The sequence below is a fragment of the Cydia pomonella genome, chromosome 14 (assembly GCF_033807575.1).
Source record: "Cydia pomonella isolate Wapato2018A chromosome 14, ilCydPomo1, whole genome shotgun sequence".
Taxonomy (NCBI): domain Eukaryota; kingdom Metazoa; phylum Arthropoda; class Insecta; order Lepidoptera; family Tortricidae; genus Cydia; species Cydia pomonella.
In genome coordinates, this window is record NC_084716.1 from 6698509 (window position 1) to 6720844 (window position 22336).

At 36.8% G+C, this 22336-nt stretch overlaps 2 protein-coding genes across 7 annotated transcripts; both read left to right on the forward strand.

Moving 5' to 3' along the window:
• Positions 1 to 1528: 1528 nt before the first annotated feature.
• On the forward strand, positions 1529 to 16192 carry LOC133524809 (uncharacterized). 6 transcript variants are annotated; one of them, XM_061860959.1, is made up of 4 exons: positions 1529 to 3986; positions 4341 to 4578; positions 5264 to 5458; positions 15848 to 16192. In XM_061860959.1, exons 2-4 carry the CDS (start codon positions 4429 to 4431, stop codon positions 16022 to 16024), a joined length of 522 nt encoding a protein of 173 aa, XP_061716943.1. In that variant the 5' UTR covers positions 1529 to 3986; positions 4341 to 4428; the 3' UTR covers positions 16025 to 16192. The 6 variants fall into 6 exon arrangements, with proteins under 6 accessions (XP_061716943.1, XP_061716942.1, XP_061716940.1 ...); XM_061860958.1 differs by having other exon boundaries at positions 1529 to 4578; XM_061860956.1 differs by having other exon boundaries at positions 1529 to 5458.
• Positions 16193 to 18256: 2064 nt separating this feature from the next.
• LOC133524808 (uncharacterized) lies at positions 18257 to 21658 on the forward strand. Its single transcript, XM_061860953.1, has 2 exons — positions 18257 to 18721; positions 19696 to 21658. Exons 1-2 carry the CDS (start codon positions 18586 to 18588, stop codon positions 20505 to 20507), a joined length of 948 nt encoding a protein of 315 aa, XP_061716937.1. The 5' UTR covers positions 18257 to 18585; the 3' UTR covers positions 20508 to 21658.
• The last annotated feature ends 678 nt before the right edge of the window (positions 21659 to 22336 follow it).

Genomic DNA, 22336 nt, shown 5'->3' on the forward strand with positions numbered 1-22336 from the left:
GAGGGGTGAGGACTGCGGAGTATGACGTCACAAGCGCGGCGACCACTCACCGCGCAAACCACACACGGCTCTCAACTACCGCCTCATACATACCTATCATAAATACCTAAATCATTGTAAAATATGAAATTAAAATAAGTAAACGTGAAGCAGGAGTTTTCTTGAAGAGTCAACCCCTCAGCTGAGCTGTTCGTCAATAACAGCTCCGACAAGTGGCGACCGTGACAGGACTGTACCAATGTCCACGTACCATAATCTAAAGGGAGATCGACGGGCGAGCGGAATATTCCAGACGGATTGCCACAGTTGCACCTGCATCCAGTGATCGTCATCGCAATTATACAGGAAAGTAGCCCATCCTATATTTTCCTTAACACCTGTGATCCATTCCCCTTAATTTGTGTGAATATAGTGCTCAGCCCTCAGTTTTGTCTAGACCTTGAAGTGCTCATAATTCGTGATAAAATAATAATTAATCAGTGCTATAGCTATCAAAATCGCTGCTTATTCGTTACTGTGCATAAAGTTAAGAAAAGCCTACTTGCATAGTAAATATTTAATGCCCCACTATAATTCTTACTTAATTAAATATAAATTTAATTAATATTGATGATTTTCTTGAACGCCGCGGTTATACGGCATTTATCCAGTTATAAGCTATATAATCGCATCTTATATAGCAAGTTTAGCGGTCAAAGCGCCATTATACATATTTTGTCGGACATATTTTAGGGTTCGTTAGAGTTTCTGAAAAAACCTTTTTACAGATTTTAGTATTTTATTTCTAGAGACAAGTAGCACCGTGAAATATGGTAATTGTAGCTGATGTGGACTGTTTTTTAAGAAAAGAAGATCAATTGTGGAGTGATACTGATGTACAGTGGCCTTGGAGCGAGACTCATTTCATTTTGTCTTCGATGTGTATTGGATGCGGATACTCAACGTCCCCGTTGACAATTGATCCCACACATTTTATTATATCGGACAATAATAAAAAAAATCTACACGACACCATTTTTTTCTGGTGCCCAAACTGTTCAGAGTACGCTATATATGATCACTATCCATTAGAGGAATGTGAGTTTTGTGTGAATACTGACAATACTGACAACACGGAGAATCAAGTCAACACAGTTCTTACTTTAAAAATAAATATTTCAGAAATCTTTTGTTTCGGTCTTTAGGTAAGTTTATTTATAATCAGTCCGTAACACAACAAGAAAAACTTCAAAAAATATTTTAATGAATCCGAAAACGGAGTATAACCTGCGGGTATTTTGAAATACGACGCCGTACAATTTTGCCGAAAAGGTTTACAATCTATGATGCCGGCGGTCAATGCCACTGCGTGTGCGATAGAGATAGGTACTGCTGTGCAATTGTAATGTAGGTACTGCCTCTCGCTCTCACCTGAGTACGCCGCGCCGCCGCCGCCTCGCTCGTCTCAGTGTTGGTCAGTGCTGTGTGGTGCAGTGTAGAGTAACGTGGTTTTGTTTATAAATAGTGTTTAGGCATAGACGAGTAAGCAGGTATGTTGAACGGCTGTTGTTGTTATTTGTGAAATTTGCTATAAAAGTAAGCCACACTTTTTATAAATAATCTCATTATTAATCTTTTAGTGGTTATAAAAATATTACATTTTATACCCGTGTTTGCGGTCGCGCAAGTAAAATGCATTCGGTCCAGTCCATCGTTGATATTGTAAAATGTGTAATAAATCTAGTGCCCAGATTTATTATTTTGATTTTTGTAATTTATAAAGACAACACCTATACTTCCTACGTACTTAAAGTAATAATGTAGCTTTTGGCTTATCTAGGACTACCCAAGTACACCTGTGTCTGCTAAAATTAATACAGTGTAATAATGTAAAAAAAACATGAATCAGTTCTGTTGCTGTTCACCTGTATGACGTCGAGAGCCATACATTTGGAAGTGGTCGCCTCGCTGAGCACCGACTCTGCCATCAACGCACTACGCCGCTTTATCGCTCGGCGCGGGTGCCCCACGGAGATAGGGAGCGACAACGGGACAGCCTTCAGAGGAGCCCATCGCGAGCTGACAGAAGCCACCCGGGACGCTGTTTCCTCCCCCCCTCCGCACCATTTATGGCGGGCGTATGGGAACGTATGGTGCGCACGGTAAAGGAAGCCATGAGGGCCACACTGCACGAGAAGTACCCGAGCGACGAGACCCTACATACGCTACTGGCAGAAGTGGAGACGACAGTCAACTCGAGGCCATTGACCTATGTGACCGTGACCCCAGATGACCCGCCCGCGCTGACCCCGAATATGATATTGCTCGGGCCCGATTGCTACTCGCCCGCGCCCGGCACCTTCGAGGAGAGTGACGTGAACGCGCGACAACACTGGAGTCGCGCCCAACAGCTGGCCGATACCTTCTGGCAGCGATGGGTCCGCGAGTACACGCCGCTACTCCAACACCGGCGGGAGCCCCACAGTACCGGAGTCAGCCCGGCCATCGGCGACGTCGTCATAATATGCGACTCCAACCTCCCCCACAACACATGGCCGCGCGGCACGATAACGAAGACGTATCCGGGCAAGGACGGCGCAGTACGAGTCGTGGACGTCACCACCAGCAGGGGCCACGTCCTGAGGCGGCCGACCAAGAAGATCGTCGTGCTACCAGTAAGATCGCAAGACGACGGCGGGAGAAATGTACACGACGAGTAAATAGTTAGCAAAATGTAAAGAACATGACATAAAGAATTGAATTTGAAGTAAAGAGTTTCTGTGTTTAAGCGCTAACGTATCACAACGTTCACGCTCCGGCAACAGAGCGCCTTCACGAAGGACCACTTTAGCCCAGCTAGAGGCCCTACTTGACTTTATGGAAGATCCTGCGCGAAAGTGGTTCGCTAGGGGATCCCACAGCGGTGGCATCCATGCCAGGGATACATCAGCTCAACTGTGGGATCAAATATCACGTTTGCTGAAGAGTATGGATGGAGCAACAAAAAGTGTGAAGGAATGGAGCAAGATATGCATTTAAATTTGTATGGGACCTATACAATACATAGGAGATTATGCTTGGATACTTATTTTTATCAGGGTTATCTTTTCATTTCTGTATATATAGTAAGTAAATAAATATTCTTTATTGTGCACCATACAGTTACAAAGTAAAGTTGGACCACCCTATTCGATAATTATGTATTTTGTCAATGTAGTTTTTATAAATTCTTCTAAACAGTAGAGCCATACATCTATTCAGTTTTAAGCTATGCTCGCGAGGTCTACAGCTCACATAGATAGCTACTAGTATATTTTTTTCTAAACTGAATAGTTTGCGCGGGAGACACTTCCAAAGTGAAAAAATATGTGTCCCCCCCCCCTGTAACTTCTAAAATAACAGAATGAAAAGAAAAATCTAAAAAAATATATGATATACATTACCATGCAAACTTCCACCGAAAATTGGTTTGAACGAGATCTAGTAAGTAGTTTTTTTAATACGTCATAAATGGTACGGAACCCTTCATGGGCGTGTCCGACTCGCACTTAGCCGCTTTTTTTTTGGTGTTGAATTACGTCTGCGCGAAATTCAAGTTCAACGGTAGTCTTCTAAGTCTTCTTCAACTTTGAGGCATTCATTACTCATTAGTGCAGCAGTTTGTTTTATTTTTCAAACAATTATTTAATTTTAATAATGAGCAAGTAAGTGATTTAATAAGAAATGACATAAAGAATTGAATTTGAAGTAAAGAGTTTCTGTGTTTAAGCGCTAACGTATCACAACGTTCACGCTCCGGCAACAGAGCGCCTTCACGAAGGACCACTTTGGCCCAGCTAGAGGCCCTACTTGACTTTATGGAAGATCCTGCGCGAAAGTGGTTCGCTAGGGGATCCCACAGCGGTGGCATCCATGCCAGGGATACATCAGCTCAATTGTGGGATCAAATATCACGTTTGCTGAAGAGTATGGATGTAGCAACAAAAAGTGTAAAGGAATGGAGCAAGGTATGCATTTGAATTTGTATGGGACCTATACAATGCATAGGAGATTATGCTTGGATACTTATTTTTATCAGGGTTATCTTTTCATTTCTGTATATATAGTAAGTAAATAAATATTTTTTATTGTCCGACTCGCACTTAGCCGCTTTTTTTTGGTGTTGAATTACGTCTGCGCGAAATTCAAGTTCAACGGTAGTCTTCTAAGTCTTCTTCAACTTTGAGGCATTCATTACTCATTAGTGCAGCAGTTTGTTTTATTTTTCAAACAATTATTTAATTTTAATAATGAGCAAGTAGTGATTTAATAAGAAATGACATAAAGAATTGAATTTGAAGTAAAGAGTTTCTGTGTTTAAGCGCTAACGTATCACAACGTTCACGCTCCGGCAACAGAGCGCCTTCACGAAGGACCACTTTAGCCCAGCCAGAGGCCCTACTTGACTTTATGGAAGATCCTGCGCGAAAGTGGTTCGCTAGGGGATCCCACAGCGGTGGCATCCATGCCAGGGATACATCAGCTCAACTGTGGGATCAAATATCACGTTTGCTGAAGAGTATGGATAGAGCAACAAAAAGTGTAAAGGAATGGAGCAAGGTATGCATTTAAATTTGTATGGGACCTATACAATACATAGGAGATTATGCTTGGATACTTATTTTTATCAGGGTTATCTTTTCTATTCTGTATATATAGTAAGTAAATAAATATTCTTTATTGTGCACCATACAGTTAAAAAGACACAGGAAACGAAATACAGTTAAAAGGTAGGTAACAACAATAATAAAATTATTTATAGTGCACTACTAAAGAAAAGTTCATATTACAAACAAAGACAGGACTAATAATAGTAATAATTGGGTTAACTAACTTATGTGATGTTACTTTATTTTACAATACCTACTTTATTTCTTCTCTCTGGAATTCTGATAATATAAATTTGTAATAATATTATCTACTTACATACATAAAAATATTTGTCATTTAGTTTAGTTTAAGCGAACCTTCTTTGCATGGTTTGTTAATCAGACATTTGCATGGTTTGTTGGACATTTTTATATGTAAGAACTGTTTTTGTGTACTACAGTCAAAAGATTTAATTTGTGACCCATTTCGTACCTAGTCACAGTGGCAATAGTATGAGGTCTCTAGCGACTTTCATGTTGTTTGTCACTGTGACAAGACCAGGTACGAAATGAGTCACAAATTAAATCTTTTGTACATTCTTGCAAATAAATAAATGATTTAATTATTTATATTATAACATTAATATTTGTTTCAGCATTGGAGTAATATGAAAAATGCCCTCAAAACTAAAATACGAGCTATAAATAACTCTTTTAGAGGTACAGGTGGAGGATCTCCAAAAGGAGGAGAAATTATCCCTATAGAGTTGAGGATGCAGGCTATACTTGGGTCACAATTTGCCTCCAGATTGCCTGATGTGGCTATTAGCCCAGGTACACCTGAAGAAGATGTGAGTGGTCGTTGATTATCTAATATACGTTATTGGTAGCAATAAAGAAAACATATTTACCTGTATATATAGCTTATAAAAATGTATATAAAGTGTTCTTAGTAAGTATCGCAATACTTGTGTTAGGAGACCATACTGTTCCATATGCAAGTGTAGGAATACGACTAATACAAATACCTGAAAAAATTTGGATCACTATTGTAGTTTGGGACTACAATCCAAACGAAGTTGAGGTTGCTATAGAGCATCTCACCGGCAACCCCTACTGAATCATATGCTCATCATAGGCTTCCAACATAGGCTCCAACTTTTCCAGCAAATACAGGCTGGAATATTATGTACTCATGATTTTATTCCCAAATAAGTAAATTTAGTCTTGTTCAATACCTTGAAGTTGCCAGGAAACTTGCAAATAAAGCCAACTTTTGGCATTGGTTTTAGCGTAGTATCAAGGGCTAAAATAAGCATAAGAATTATATGAATAGAATGCTCATGAAAAGTACAAAATCGTAATAAAGGTATAAATTTTGTACTCGTTAGTTTTGCAAAGAAAGAAAAATTACCTCAATAGGATCTAGCCCGGAGGTATATCATATCACTAATATCTTGACTAGGAGACATAATTGGAGAGATATGACCAGATCTTGATTTATTGTAAATATAAATAGACATTGTTTTTTATTGTGCTTAAATTTTTGTACTACAAAAACCATTCCAAATTGTTTTAGTAAAGCAGGTTTTAGAAATAACGTGGTTGACGTCGTGTTGGAAGAAGAAGAACCCGAGATACTGCAGGGTTTTCCTGGATATTCTTCCATTGATGACAATGTAGCACCGTACGAAATTCAATCAATTGAAATCTTATTGAGAATGTGAATAACACACAAAACGAGGCCCATATAAGTGATAATGATGAAGACGAAGATGAGTCAACTCCGGTTTTGTCAAACGCCCAGGCATTATCAGCTATTAATGATTTAAGACGCTATGTTGCTTCTTTGGATGAAAGTGAAAACGCACTGCAAAAGTTGAATTATGTTGAAAATCTTTTAATTGCTAATGCATCAAAATCTTTCTGTCAAACCAAAATAAGCGATTATTTTAAATAATGTATTGAATGTACATAATTTTTCATTTCATACGTTCGTTTTATTTTCCCTATCCCGCATAATACGCTTTCTCGCTTAAGACGCGTTTTTGGTGGGGTCCCTGAAAAATCGTAAACGGGTTATACTGTATTTAGGTACATTGTGATTAATCAAATAAAACCTATGGATCTGGTTTGAAATAAAGAATATAGGGACCGTGCGCGTTGGAGGGTCTGCCATCTTGTGGCCTGAATCGGAACAATAAACATGTAAATTTACACGTCAAGTGTTTTCTTGTGTATAGTAGGTTCTGCCATCTTGTGGGCTACATCGGAACAATAAACATCACATTTACGCCTCGCGCCAAAAATCTCACGGCTTCTGTGCTGTCCCCTACAGTTCATGCCCGCTCCCTATATTATATCTATCTCTAAAATTATGTCTCCTAGTCAAGATATTAGTGATATGATATACCTCCTGGTGGGATCCCATTGAGGTAATTTTCTCTTTGCGAAATTGATAAATACGAAATGTATACTGTTAAATAAAATGCCCTTACCGGGATTCGAACCCAGGACCATTGGCTTCATAGGCAGGGTCACTACCCACTAGGCCAGACCGGTCGTCAAATACATTAGTATTCATTGTAGTTATTTAATTGTATTATTGTTAGAAATAGAACATAAGTATATTCTGAAAAAAAAAATTAAAGACTTCAAAATTGCCAAAAAGCCCTGTTTTAGAACATTTTCGACTATGGCAACAAACGGCTGAATCTTTTTTCTCCTAACCTGTAGGCAATGTTGACTTTTCTAACACTGTACTTTTGAAAAAACCGGGACCATCCATCTTTCAAGCTGTCTAATATGGCACACTTTTCAACAATGGTCATAGTTTTTACGTTTTGGGCACTAATAGATTAACTTTTTAATAGACTAACATACGATTGAAATTGAATTAATCAGAATATTAATAGATTAAATTTCTCGATTAACTCTGTTGAAAGTTGACAGGCGGTTATTATAGCACGTAACAATATTTTTTGATGTCTTCTAAAAAATTCCAACCCCTCCGGGGTTTAACTGTTTATAACTGGGAGCCCATGCGAGCTCACGAATATTTACATATTATGGATACTTCAAAACTAAAGAGCCCTACAAATTCTGCCCGCCAAAGTATGCCCCGCCAATGCGAATCCTTAAGAGAGTACAGAGGGTTAACAAATTCTGGTTGAGAATGACTAAGGGAGGCCCCAAATAGAATAGAAAGAAAAGCAATTAGGTATATGTATAGTTACACCATTTAATAAATATGTTGACAAGTAAAGAATTGTTTTCTTTTCCATCTCCCTCGGTCATAACCCCTGGTACGTGAATAAACACGGGATGAGAGGCGAGGCATGAAGTAAACGCAGAAAACCCATGCCTCGCCTCTTACCCTGCCTAGGATAAGGATATCTTAGTATTAGATTTATATTGTATTAATTGTAAAACACATGATAAAATAATAAATGAGAACAGAGTCTGGAAAAGAAAAACCAGACAGAAAAAAGCAGAGGGAGGCGGAAAAAAAAACTTAGGTACGCGTATAATCATACGCTAAGCTACCCAATGATTGGCGCACAGTATCAGTAATGGTTTTCTAAGGAAAATCACTCGACTGCTGCCTTTAAAGGTAGGTACCTACCTACCTTTAAAGGCAGCCGCACCCTTGATAGGTGACGACTGTCGTATGCCGATTATTGGTAGGTGCCGACTATCCTTAGTTGTCGATTATTGGTAGGTACTCACTCTTGGTAGGCCTAGGTGCCAACTATTTATAGATTCCGACTATTGGTAGGTGTTGTCTATGGGAAGGTGCCGTCTAAGGAGTGGTTCAGTAAAAAAGTGGCAGTGAATTATCTAGTATTTATTTTTTACTAATTATGAAGTAGGTTATTTTTTTCAGTAATCTGTAGACAAAATAATACCTATATAATGACAATAAAGTCATATTGAGATATATTTGATTGTTTTAGTTTTCTCATTTTTATTGCAATGTACTTCGTAACTTTTTGTACAAAACAATTTGACAATTTTCAGCTGCCGTTTTCCATAGTGCCACACTTGAATTTCAATTTTCACAACTTGTTGTATGCTTTTAGGAATATCATCTTTCGAGTAAATTATACCAATAAACTGGAGCAGGGCTCGGAAACCGGTTAAATTTCCAAACCGTTATCATTGGTTTTGCGCCAACAAAACCTTTTCTTTTCGGTTTCGTTCGTAAAACCGTTATTTTTAAACCGGTTTTTAGGGGAACGCTTTCATAAAGTTCTTGTTCGATTAACCGGTTTATAACAATAAAAACCGGTTTATTCCGACGTACGATAAACAAACTCCGTTTTCTTCAATTCTACATTTGTAACAAACTTCTGCTCCGGGAAAGACGTTCATTCAGTGCATTAAGTAGCCAGAGTGCAATAATATAGCTTCCTGCTTCAAAGGGCGCCTTTATTACTATATGCTTCCCATCGATAGCGCCACAACATCTGGGAAAGTTCCATTTATTTTGGCGACCGGTTTGGCCTAGTGGGTAGTGACCCTGCCTACGAAGCTGATGGTCCCGGGTTCAAATCCTGGTAAGGGCATTTATTCTTGTGATGAGCATGAATATTTGTTCCTGAGTCATGGGTGTTTTCTATGTATTTAAGTATTTATAAATATTTATATATTATATATACCTATCGTTGTCTAAGTACCCTCAACACAAGCCTTATTGAGCTTACTGTGGGACTTAGTCAATTTGTGTAATAATGTCCTAAAATATTTATTATTATTATTATTATTATTTATTTTTGAAACCCTCTTCAATTTTCTTCCACTGGTTTTCATCGCTTGGAACCTGAAACAGAAATTTTAATAATGAACATACTTTTCAGAACTCAGCGAAGACTGCGATGAAAGGGATCGCTTCAGGTGTCGATGAGTCTACCAGCCAGGTAGTTCCAGGTTCTAGCCAAGATTCTCAAGATACCCCCATTATACAAGAAAAAGAAGCTGCTAAGAAACCTGTGTATAGTCGCTAAAGGAACATCAAATGCTTAGAAAGTTTAGTGAACAAAGTCAAAGCTGTTGGAGAGATGGTTCAAACTCCAATGGCAAATAACGACAATGAGTTCGATATTTTTGGGAGGAGTGTCGCTGCACAATTGAATGCCATGCCTCTTATGCTGGCATTACGAGCGCAATCACATATTCAAATTTATTTAACATCTGTTCGGATGCATTCAATAGCAAACCCGTTAAACCTACAAGCTTATTCCCCTCCCCCTCCATCTCACACGACATATATTTCTGTACCTTCGCCAACGATAAATAGCTCCGTTTCAGGAGTTTCTATGAACAATAATAGAGAAAACATAGAAGTACATTCTCCTCCAGCAGTGTCACCAACATATCATATACCTTCAACAGTGGACATAAATAGCTCCGTTTCAGGAGTTTCTATGGACAATAATAGAGAAAACATAGAAGTACATTCTCCTCCAGCAGCGTCACCAACATATCATATACCTTCAACAGTGGACATAAATAGCTCCGTTTCAGGACCAACCTTGGATACTTATGATGATGATGATGATAACGTACCTCCTGTTTTTTTTAACATAATAAATACACTATTCACATATTATGATTTTTTTATTTCTTACCTGTATATAATCCTTGAGGGCTTCATAAATCGCATCACATACTTCAGAAATCATCGTTGATATGCTAGCTTTTGATACTCTGAACATGTGTGCTAAAGTACGCAAACTGCTTCCATTAGCAAGCATGTACAATACAATTTGTAATTTAAATTTTGCTGGTCAAGCAAATCTCATGAACGTATCCGACCTCTGAACCGCCGGCGTAATTTTATCTAATAAAAACAGAAATGAGGGCTCACTCATTCGTAACGCATATTTATATTCAACTGGGTCTTCTACAGACAATTCCATTAGAAGGTTACTGCTGGTACCAAGTTCATTTCTTCTAGCAATCCACTTTCTTTCCCATATGCGTTTGGGTCTATTCATTTCTATTAATATATCATTTTCAATGTGTTGTGAAAGTATTGATACTATTTCTCTTATTACGTACGTAATTTGGTATTAAATAATTCAACGTCCATTTTCTGGATTAAAAACAACTGTTTCGGAGGAATAAAACAACCGACGCGACTGGTCTTCCTCTCGGAACGGCAACTTATTACTACTCACTCGCCTACGGTTGGACGCTAATTACAACTTACTACTTATTACTTAACTGACTAATTTCTTAACTCGCTACTGTACTTATTGAAATGTAAATCGGGCTTAAATGTACTAAGATCTCAAAAAAATCTATTAACGATATTTCTAACGTCAAAGTGACATTGGTCGGCCGAATCGTGCTGCTTCTGTCAATTATACGACATACAAACGATATCTAATTGAGAACTTATCTAAACCAGAACTTATCGTTCTCTTATCTTTTCCGTATTGCATTCTTCGAATAGGGCCGCTGATAGGAACGAGTGGAACAGGAAGGAGGAGGCATATGTCCGAAAATGGACAGCCCAATATATACCTAGGTATAAGAAATATAGACATATAATGAAACAACAATAAATTAATATCTTATGCTATTGCTATTTCTATTGTTATAAATACAAATAATCAAAATCATACATTGTACTAATTAAACTTGCAATCGAAATAATAGATTATTATGATATTATTTTAATGTATTTAATATATCGATGCATGGAATGTTAATAATGTAATCTATTGGAAATAAATGGCTTAATTATTATTATTGTGTATATGTCTTTCCATATCTCGGGACCATGGGGTCCCGGACCTTTGGGAGGCATGCGTGGAGCCGAAGCCAACAGCGCTGAGTCCCTTTTAGACCATGTTTCCTGTGTGGGTCCAAAATCATTAAACAAAATATCTTTGCATTGTCGCATAGATTAATACGTTCTTTACTACATTTGTTTTCGCAAGTATTGTTGCTCCAACGAATTATACTTGTTTGTTCGCCGTTTAGTGTCACAGAAGCTGTACAATACTTTTGTAGGGACACATTGTAACAAGAATGCTGACAACGTATTCTAGATGCAAGCCGCGAGGCGCGGGGCTCGCCACCGCCAGTTGTTTCCCGCCTTGCGACCTGCCCGGTAGTTCCCAAACGTGTAAACGTACTTGTTTACTAAATGTACTGATATAATTGGCCTTCAGTGTTAACCTCGTTTTGATATAACAATTGTGGAACTGTAAATAAACTTAAATTGACAATTTCAACCTTCTCATCCCGGAGTTTAATAGTGTTAGTTTGCCCATACATTTGCCCATACATGACCCCGACAACGGGGCACACAAAGACTATAAATTTACAGTGCAGTGAAAGACCTGACTGTGACTGTGTTTGTAGTAGTAACTTAACGTAGTAAATTTGTTTTCTTAATTTAATTATATAGTTTGTTTAATTGTTGAAATAATGGCATGTAAGGGTATGAGAGATGTGAAATTTAAAATTAAAATAATATATTCTTTTCAATTTAAATTTCGAAGGGCATGTAAGGGCAAAGTCGATTATTAGGTCGAACCATAGTAGTCTCATTCGATATTTAATAACACCGTTAGAGTAACAAGAACAGAGATATGTATAAACAGTAAGGTAAGAGTGAGACAGCGCTTTACAAATAAAAGACACTTCCAATATGTCGTTGTTTCAATAATCAAATCCTTACATGGCGCTGCGGACAAGTGGCCTAAAACATGATTTAATCAGAAGAATTATCGAGGACAACAAAGCTAAATTACAGGACGGTACAATGGAAGCATTGAAGCAAGAAAAGGTACGTCGTACATCTCAAATTTTGGAAATGGAGTCCATGAGACAGCAAATTCGGGAACTACAAGCAAGTCGAGCACCGGTATTAGACCAAGGTACGTCAGCGGAAGGTACAAATGCGACCTTAACCGAAGTTTTAACTCAATTGGCACAGACCCAAGAAATAATTGCACAATGATGTTAAAGCTTACACAAATGCTTGTATTATTTGTGCAAGTACCAATCGAAGAACAAAATTGGCTTATGGATTAATGGCCACAAGACCCATACCACACACACCTATGGAAGTAATATCAGCTGACCACATAGTAGCATTACCACAGACCACTTCAGGAAACATATACATGCTAGTACATAATAGACCATGCTACTAGGTACATAATGGCTAAGCCCACAAGTTCGTAATCTGCAAGTGATGTTATAGACACAATAGAAAAGGATATTATTTATGTATATGGTCCACCCTTGACATATATTTTAGACAAAGCCCCATGTTTTGTGAGTCAATCAACTCACGTGCAACGTTTCTTTACTAAATATGGAATACAACATCTGCCTACAACACCATACACGGCTCAGAGCAACTGATTAATTGAAAGAGCAAATGCCACAATTATTGCAACTCTGACTAAAATGGCATTGGAAAATAGTACAGAGTGGGATAAGTTGTTGCCAAATACTTTATTAGCAATAAACACATCAAGACAGAAGACAACAAAATATTCGCCATTTTATTTACTACACGGATATCATCCTAGAATACCACCAAATGAAATTCACATAGGCACTATTAAAGACAATATGGACCGGACACATCAGTTAGATTTATTATCAGAAGCAAGAACCATAGCTAACAAAAAAATAGAAGAGCAACATTGTAGAAATAAAGTAAGATTTGACCTCAGAAAACTAGAACACAACTTCAAGGAGGATGAATATGTTTTATATGCATGGCCCCAACCACAAGATCACAAGTTGACACCAAAATACAAGGGACCATACAAAATAGTCAAAAAAATAGGATCAGTATGCTATGAGATACAGAATGTCAGACAACCCACACAGAAGAAAATAGTCCATGTACAATTTTTAAAACCTTTAACACCACCGCCCCCTTTAGATTCTTTTTCAGCTTTTTCAGACACACAAAACGATGACCATATCAATAGTGACCAGTACAACAATAATGACAGTGATGATGCAAACTACCATAGTGACCAGATGCAGGAGGATCATCAGACCACGGACTTGACAAACACACTGGATTATGATGGGACCAGTCATACAGGAGGACGAAGGCAGTATGTAACCAATAGAGGACGCATCACTGAGAGACCATACAAGTATGATACTTAACCGGATTTGACAATATAAATATATGTATTTCTCTTATATTCCATGTTAATATATAATCTATGTACCAAAGAGTCTTAGATATCAAATTTTTTATCACAATTTAAAGTTTTTCAGTATAAAATTGCATAGTAAATTAAATAGGAAACACTCTAGTAATTCTATAAGTTTTTAAAAGTAACTCAGTTTCAAGTATGTAAAAAAAAAAGAAAGGAAAGAAAAGTCAGATTGCGAAGCGCCAGAGAGTGTAAATAGATAGAATTTGCTATAAATATGTACATACCTAGATTTAATTGTAAATAGGTCTGTAAGTAGGGTAATATTGTGAGAAGAAAAAGTAGAAAAAAAAACGAACACATTTGTATATCAATAATGAACTTAAACTAGTGCCGAATTGAAAAAGGAAAATTTGTACATAATGACTGAGATGTAGTTTTTTTTTAAATAAGAAAAAGGATATCACTTTATATAAATTTTGTATATAAAATGTAAGACATTAACTACAATTGCTGTATATATGTTGCTTAACAAAATTAATAAAAAAAAAGATCAAAAAAATATTAAAAGCTAGAAAATGTATCAATAAAATGTGCTGTATAATTTTGCTTATAGTTTAAGGTCATGACACATTAAGGTCAGATGTAAATAAAATTAGCTTGGAAATGTGCGAAACAAAATTAATATGTAAATAATGTTGATTTGATCAAAGAAGTGTAACAGTAGAGTATACTAACATATTTCTCATTTATATAAAGTTGCAATTTCAAGTTCGTTTTGTCAAGTAAAGTTTCAGTAATTTAGAGTTGTATAACGTTGTTAATGTAAAAGTCGTTTCAGCTTCAGGCCCGCCCAAATAAAATGGAAGTAACTTAACGTAGTAAATTTGTTTTCTTAATTTAATTATATAGTTTGTTTAATTGTTGAAATAATGGCATGTAAGGGTATGAGAGATGTGAAATTTAAAATTAAAATAATATATTCTTTTCAATTTAAATTTCAAAGGGCATGTAAGGGCAAAGTCGATTATTAGGTCGAACCATAGTAGTCTCATTCGATATTTAATAACACCGTTAGAGTAACAAGAATAGAGATATGTATAAACAGTAAGGTAAGAGTGAGACAGCGCTTTACAAATAAAAGACACTTCCAATATGTCGTTGTTTCAATAATCAAGTCCTTACATGTTTAACCAAACCGAATTTATATTTTTAACCGCGTATTGGCGGCAACTCACTTTGCGGGAACTAACCGGGGCAGGGAAATAAAGCCGTTGAAAATGGAAAACGGTGCTGGCGGATTACCCGGCGTCACTGAGCCACAGCGAGCCGAGACGTGAGACAAGCACCTCTGCTGAAAGCAGCTTGCATGCTTTGACAGATCTTACTGCGAGTCGTCTATCAATGCACCTAGAAGAGGTCCTTATAACAATACAGGAGCAAAAACGAGAGAACCTTAAATTGATTTGTATATGGGGATGTTTCGGATCTCAGCATTCTCAGCAATCAAAATTCAAACAAAAATTTGAAAACGACGCAGACTCAGGTGCGAATATCTTTCTAAGTTGATTTATCCCTTTGAGGCTTGTCTGTGGTAAAGATGAGCAGAAAATTTTATGGGAAACTCCTAAACCATCTTCTCCACGATTTTGCAGGCTACTTTGATTCAGATTTGTAAAATAAAGTACCGATGTAAATGAAGAAGAAATAATCATATGAGAACAACTGCTAATCATTTAACCCCAAACGAGGTGATATTGAAGGAGAATTAATTTGTGATTAAACATATTTTCATCATGATAATGGTTGATGGTAAGGTTTGCAACGCTGCCACTGGAACGAAGTCCACAAGTCGCTGTTTCATATGCGGTGTAACCTCTTCGGAATTTAACAACCTCGATTTAAATAAAGACATACATTCTGACATTTTGCCATAGACAATTTGAATCTTGCGCCTTTTTATACTGACAAAGTAGGTTTGCCAGAGTATAGTGCGTGCTTGTCTGCGTGTGTGGTGTTCAGAGGAACACTAACATTCAAACCAAAACATCACAGTATTTATATTTAATTTAGACTATTTTGTTTTTTCAGGCGAACATCAACTTGCAATCGAAAAACATCAATAATACTAATACGCCTAATGGAGAAGGTATTTTGCAAGACAGAGGAGACCAAAATATATTATCAGAAAAAATTGACACAAAAATTAATATGATTCATAATCAAAATCAAATTATAGAAAATATGGCAAATAGCAGACATCACTGAAAAACTTTCAAGAAACGAACATCAACCAGCCAAGTGCGAATCGGACTCGCGTTTCAAGGATTCCGATTCACACAAGTTTTAAACATGTTTTCTTTTGTACGTGAAACACCCGATAATCAAGATGAAGAAGATGATCAAGTGGACAAAGCCGAATCACCACCAACAATTCAAAAAGCCCTAGATGCCGCTAAGTTGGTAGAATTTTTTTTGTTGTTCAATCAAGACGATTCCACCACATATCTAGATATGAATAGAATACATAAAATAATACAAAACAATTACTGGCATAGCAAAAAACGTCAGACAAAGTTATCAGACTATATGTGTAAACAATAATTTATAAGCATTTATTATCTAAGATATACATATTAAAAATTCTTGTTAATTTGGTTGTTTTTTTGTTCACTCCATATAACGATAACTCTCTATAATGACAAAAAATGCTCAGTCCCTTGAGTTCCGTTATAAAGAGTTTACACTATATATAAACAAAAAAAAACATTCATTAAAAATTTCAGCAAAAAAAAAAAGTCCAGAACCATGTATGTAATAAATTAAAAATTATACATTAAGTGAGGTAAAATTGGAATACACACCAGAATAGTTTAAAAACACACAAAAAAAAAACAACCAATATGCACTCCTCAAAATGACCAAATCACACAAAAACCGCACTTCCAAAACAACACGTCACAACATATTATCGGCCAAACTCCTCCAACACCACCACCCAGTCCACACGCCGCCAAACCACATGCCAAAACATTCGCCTAGGTGACAGGGAGTAGCTCATACCGAGCAACTCCCCGTCTGCGGCAAAAACAAGCAACCATAGGCAGGGCAGCTCGAACAAATCGGGAGATGGCTCCAGTGGACACAACACGGGGTGTCCCACAGGAGCCTCGAAAACGCACACGTACTCCTCCTGCCCATCCATGAGCAGCCTTCTTAAACAGTAAAACAGCCGCACACCGTGCAGCTCGGTGAACAATGTACACCTCTCCAGAAACCGAGTACAGGATTGGGTCCACAGCAGCCATTTCAGTAATAAAATAAAATAAAGCTTAGACGATTAATCACTGCAGTCCAGAGTGATAATGAGCAAACAATTACGAACCCAATAAAATAACTCCAAAAAGAAACACGAGCTCAATGGCAAATCCCGGTAATCAAGTAACACCATCCAAATGAGGAATCACCGTCATCATAATTCGAGATGAAACCTTAGTAAGACCTCTTGCAAACACAAACGCAATAAACAATGCCACCAATGACATAGTAAAACATAATCAAACAATACATAAGCGGAAAATATAGAGCATTAGGTAACAACCACAAACGCCACACAACATTCAAACAAATACATTAAAATTAAAATAAATAACTAAATATATAAATAAATAAGTATTCGACAAATAATAATTTAGTCCCTAATATGTTAAAATTTCTTTTAGTTTCATAATATAGTATATAGTTTAATAAGTTCCTTGTGAATAAACGACTAATAATAACGATAATTAGTTGATAAAAAAAAACAATGCAATTACATTCGCTGTTACTAAGTATAATATAAGATTACCCATAAGTATAACACCTACTGTTCCCAGTTGGCCCTTAAAAAAAATTAATAAAAATAATCCAGTTCAATCATAGGCATGTAACAAAAATAGACAACCAATGTATAAGTGTAACGCTGACAAAAATAAACATATATATGTATATATAAACTTGAACTACACTATTATAGTAAATATAAATATGTTGTCTTATATAAGAAAGACCTTCTTGAGATAATACATAGGTAATAGTAACTTAATATAAATATTTGATTTATACTATAAAAAAATACTTCTAAATTCCTGTACTACTTAATATACAGGGTGTTTCCTGTAACAGGAGCATTAAATTAAACGAAGATTCCTTAGATAATTAGTACTCATAATAACAATAACTTAATTTTCCCAAGTTCTTAAATTTAGAGAAAATAGCAATTAAAGTTAAATTTAACAGTCAATGGATGCCGACAATCGCGATATGATCGCTCAACGGTGGTTTAGTGTCGTGGTACCGGGGATGCTACTTCAGAAATAATCTTAAAACAATTGAGATTTAAGTCTTATCTAGGTGTACTAGGAACTATTTTCATTTGTAAGATACACAAAATGGCACCTGAATTTTGGTTATTTCTTTTAAATTTGTCCTCTAAATTGTGAAAATCTATCAGTCATTACTTTTTGTTCAATTATTTGGTGTCAACAACAGTATTGTGTACAAAGTACTAAAAAAGAACAAGAAGCATCTATACAAATTTTTAAAAGTGCAGGCTTTGTTGCAGCGAGACTACCTAGTGCGGCAAGTTTATTGTGAGTGGTTTATGGCTCAGAGCCCGCGCACACAGAGAGCGGTCAGGAGTTCCGAGTTCCGCGTTCGGCGTTCATTAGAATGTATCGAGTCTATAACAACAACGCACACAGCGGGCAGTCAAACCGCGGCGGTCAAAGCGGAACGTCGCGTTCTAAGAGTTCTTTGCCCGCCGAGACAGGGAACGCCCGAACGCCGCGATGTCTGAAGTTGGAAACACGGAAAAGTTGATTGAATTGGTTAGGGAAAGGAGTTTATTATACGATTTAAGTGATGTAGACTATAAAAAAGCCGAAGCTTGGCTTGAAATTGCCACAGAAATGGGATTTGGAGAGAGTAAGTAAAACATGACATTGTAATAATAATTTTATATTCCAATCTTTCTAATTTTGACAATTGGGATATATACCTACCTACTGATTAAAATAAGCGATATATTCGTCCCGAATTGCATACGCTGTACAGTTGGTTCTGTTCATATTTGTTCGCTGAAAAGGTTTAAAGGCGGTACTGCATTGATCATTATTTATGTCTGGCTCATCATCGTAGATGTGACAATCTCCTTTTACTCTAAGGTAATTGTGTAAACAACATGCTGCTTTTACAACATCAACGAGTGTCTACATTGAGTTCCAATGGCTTAAAAAATACCCGCCATTTTTGAGCCAAAATGCCAAATGTGCTCTCTACTATGCGTCTTGCACAACTCAGTCTCTTATTATAGGTCCTTTTTCTTTCATCCTGTATGGTTACATTAGTTGGGAAAGGTCTCATCAAAAATGTTTCTAGTTTGAAACCGCCATCTCCAATAAAAACGTGAGGCACTGGCTTTTCTCGTCCTGGTAACGGCTTTGGCCCGGGAATGTTCAGCTGATTGTTAACAATTTTTTCATAGAATGGCGTCCTTTGAAAAACCGTACTGTCACTATCTTTTCCATAGCTGCCAACATCAATCAAAATAAATTTGTAATCTGGATCCACCACTGCAAGCAACACAATAGAGAATCTTTGTTTATAGCAAAAATGTAATGTTCCCGTATTAGGTGGGCATTTTATATAAACATGTTTTCCATCAATACTGCCAATACAATTTGGAAATCTCCACTTCTCATTGAAACCAGCTTCTGCCTCCTTCCATGTTTTTTCAGTTGGCTCTGCCATAAATAGTGGTTGTAATGTTTTCCATATTACTTTACTTACTTCCTGCACTATTTTACCAACAGTTGTAAATCCCATACGGTATGAATGGCCAATTGTTTTAAACGTATCTCCTGTAGCAAGGTACCTGAAACATTTTTTTTTGTTTTTAGGTAAAATATGGATAGCCAAGTGGAAGAGTCTGAGGGATAACTACAACAAGTACAAGAAAAATAATGAATCTTCTACAGGCCAGGCTTATAAAAAGTATAAGTCTTGGCCATGGGCTTCGCAATTGAGGTTTTTAGACGATTTTAATTTTAGAAGACAAACAGAAACTAATAGTCAGCGTACTCCAGCCAACAATCATACCACTGTTACAGCCGACACAGAGAACTCTACGATGAATGAAACACAAAATACTACAGATTCTGAGGTTTCTGTATATGCAACTGGACCAAGCAAGCAAATTCCGAGAAAACGAATAAAAACGAGCGTAGATCCCAGTGATAGTGATAAAATACTAGAATATTTAAAAAATAAAAATGAACAAAAAACCAAAATGGATGGAGTCGATCATTTTTTTTTAAGTTACGCGCAAACTCTTAAGACATTCCCACCTAGAATGCAAAGTATAGTAAAGCTAGAAATGGCTTCTCTATTTTCCCGGTACGAGCTACAAGTGGCAGAAGGGAGTGATGCAAGTGCACCGTCATCAGTCAATCAAAGGTCTTGCAGTTCGACAACAAATTCAGAGTCGGTTCCAAGTCCCTATGATCAGTATGCCATTCCTAGGCCTGTTTCTGAACAGTTTCCGGAACCTGCTAATGCATCCAATCAACAAAATAGGGTGGTGTACGTCCTTTCACCACAATCAACTCCAGTTTTTCATACAACTAGTACACCGCAGCCGCCGTTGACTGGAAACCTAACAGAATATTACGAAAACATGCCGTATTCGTTAGATGATTCGATTAACAAATGAACCTTTTGTATATTTTAGTAATTACCCATTTCTAAATACTAAAATGTCTTTTCTTATCCTTAATAAATAAATACATACCTTAAAATACAGCCTGCCTTTCTTTTGATGAAACACATTTCCTCCAGTTAGTATTTTGTTTTTCGATATCAGGTTTTATGATGTTATACAATTCATTAAGAAGAGCAATAATTCTTCATCGGACGATGAACTTTCTAGTGACATGGTGCATGTGCAAAGACCCAAACGGAACTAGAACGCGAGAATTTGAACGCGGCTTGTGTGTGTTGGAACTCTTGAGCGGTCAACGGTCACTAGAACGCAGAACTCTGACCGCTCTTTGTGTGCGCGGGCTCTCAGTGCCATGGGAACAGACGCGATATAACATTCGCACAAAATGTTATTTGGACGGACGAATCAACGTTCACTAACAATGGACTATGGAATCCAAAAAATATCCATTATTGGAGTACGGAAAACCCCCGTCTAATGAGACAGACAGCTCACCAATAAAGGTTCTCTGTTAATGTCTGGGCAGCTATTCACGGAAATACAATAATTGGTCCGGTATTTATTGATGGTACTTTGAATACAGTCCATTTTTTACAATTGATAAATGTCACTTTATTACAGTATTACAACAATCTGCCCGAAAATGTAAAAAATGTGACATGGTTCCAACTCGACGGAGCCCCTGCTCATTTCGTTGTGGCAGTCCGTGAAAATTTGACCGAAATATTCGGAAATCGATGGATCGGACGATTCGGTCCTAAGCGATGGCCACCGAGATCGCCCGATTTAACATGTTTGAACTTCTTTTTATGGGGAGCTATCAAAAACGACGTATATTCCGCCGAAGTAGATAATGTAGAAATGCTAAAAGATCGAATTACTCAGGCATTTAACACCATACGGCAACGTGATCTCTTAAAATCAACTTGAATAAAACTAAATATATCCAGTTTAGGAATTATAAAACAAATCCCATAGAATTAAATATCACAAAAGGCGGAACGACAATAGAAGAAGTTAGTAATATACGTTTCCTGGGTGTTACTATTGATACTTTTCTTAACTGGAAAGAGCATATTGTTCGAATTAATAATTTGATTTCTAGCCAATGTTATGCTTTGTCAACCTTATCGGGCACTTGCTCCGAAATCATTGTTAAAAATTCTTACTATGGAAATGTTTTTCCACTGCTTACCTACGGAATTATTTTTTGGGGAAATTCTGTAGATGTACAAAGCAATTTTCTTTTACAAAAGAGATGCGTACGTACTATATACCGTATGTATATCGAGCAATCACTTCGAAAGGTATTTAAAGACAAACGGATACTCACTCTTACGGGTATTTATGTACTTGAACTCTGTCTTTTCGTTAAGAATAATTTTGAATATTTTGCTAAAAAGTCTTCATTAAGAGATAATCTAAGGGAAAAGTACAAGCATAACCTAGTGTGTCCAAAAGCAAATAACATTGTACTACAAGCGCCTTCTTCACTTCCATACGTGTATTTAATGCCCTACCTAATTATATTAAAATGTTAGATGGTAATAAATTTAAGTTTCAATTAAAACGGTTTCTTACAGAAAACGTATTTTATAGTTTAAATGAGTTTTTCGAAGCGATGAAAGAAAAGAGCCATATGTGTTAGATACTAAGAATATATGTTATAATGGATATAGTTGTTATCTATTTTTAAGACTATAAATTGTACGCTCGAAACGAGCAACTGTTGATACATCCTTTATATTTTACACCTTTATGTACACAGTTTACAATAAATAAATTACTTACTTACTTATCTAAATGTAGTACATCGAAAT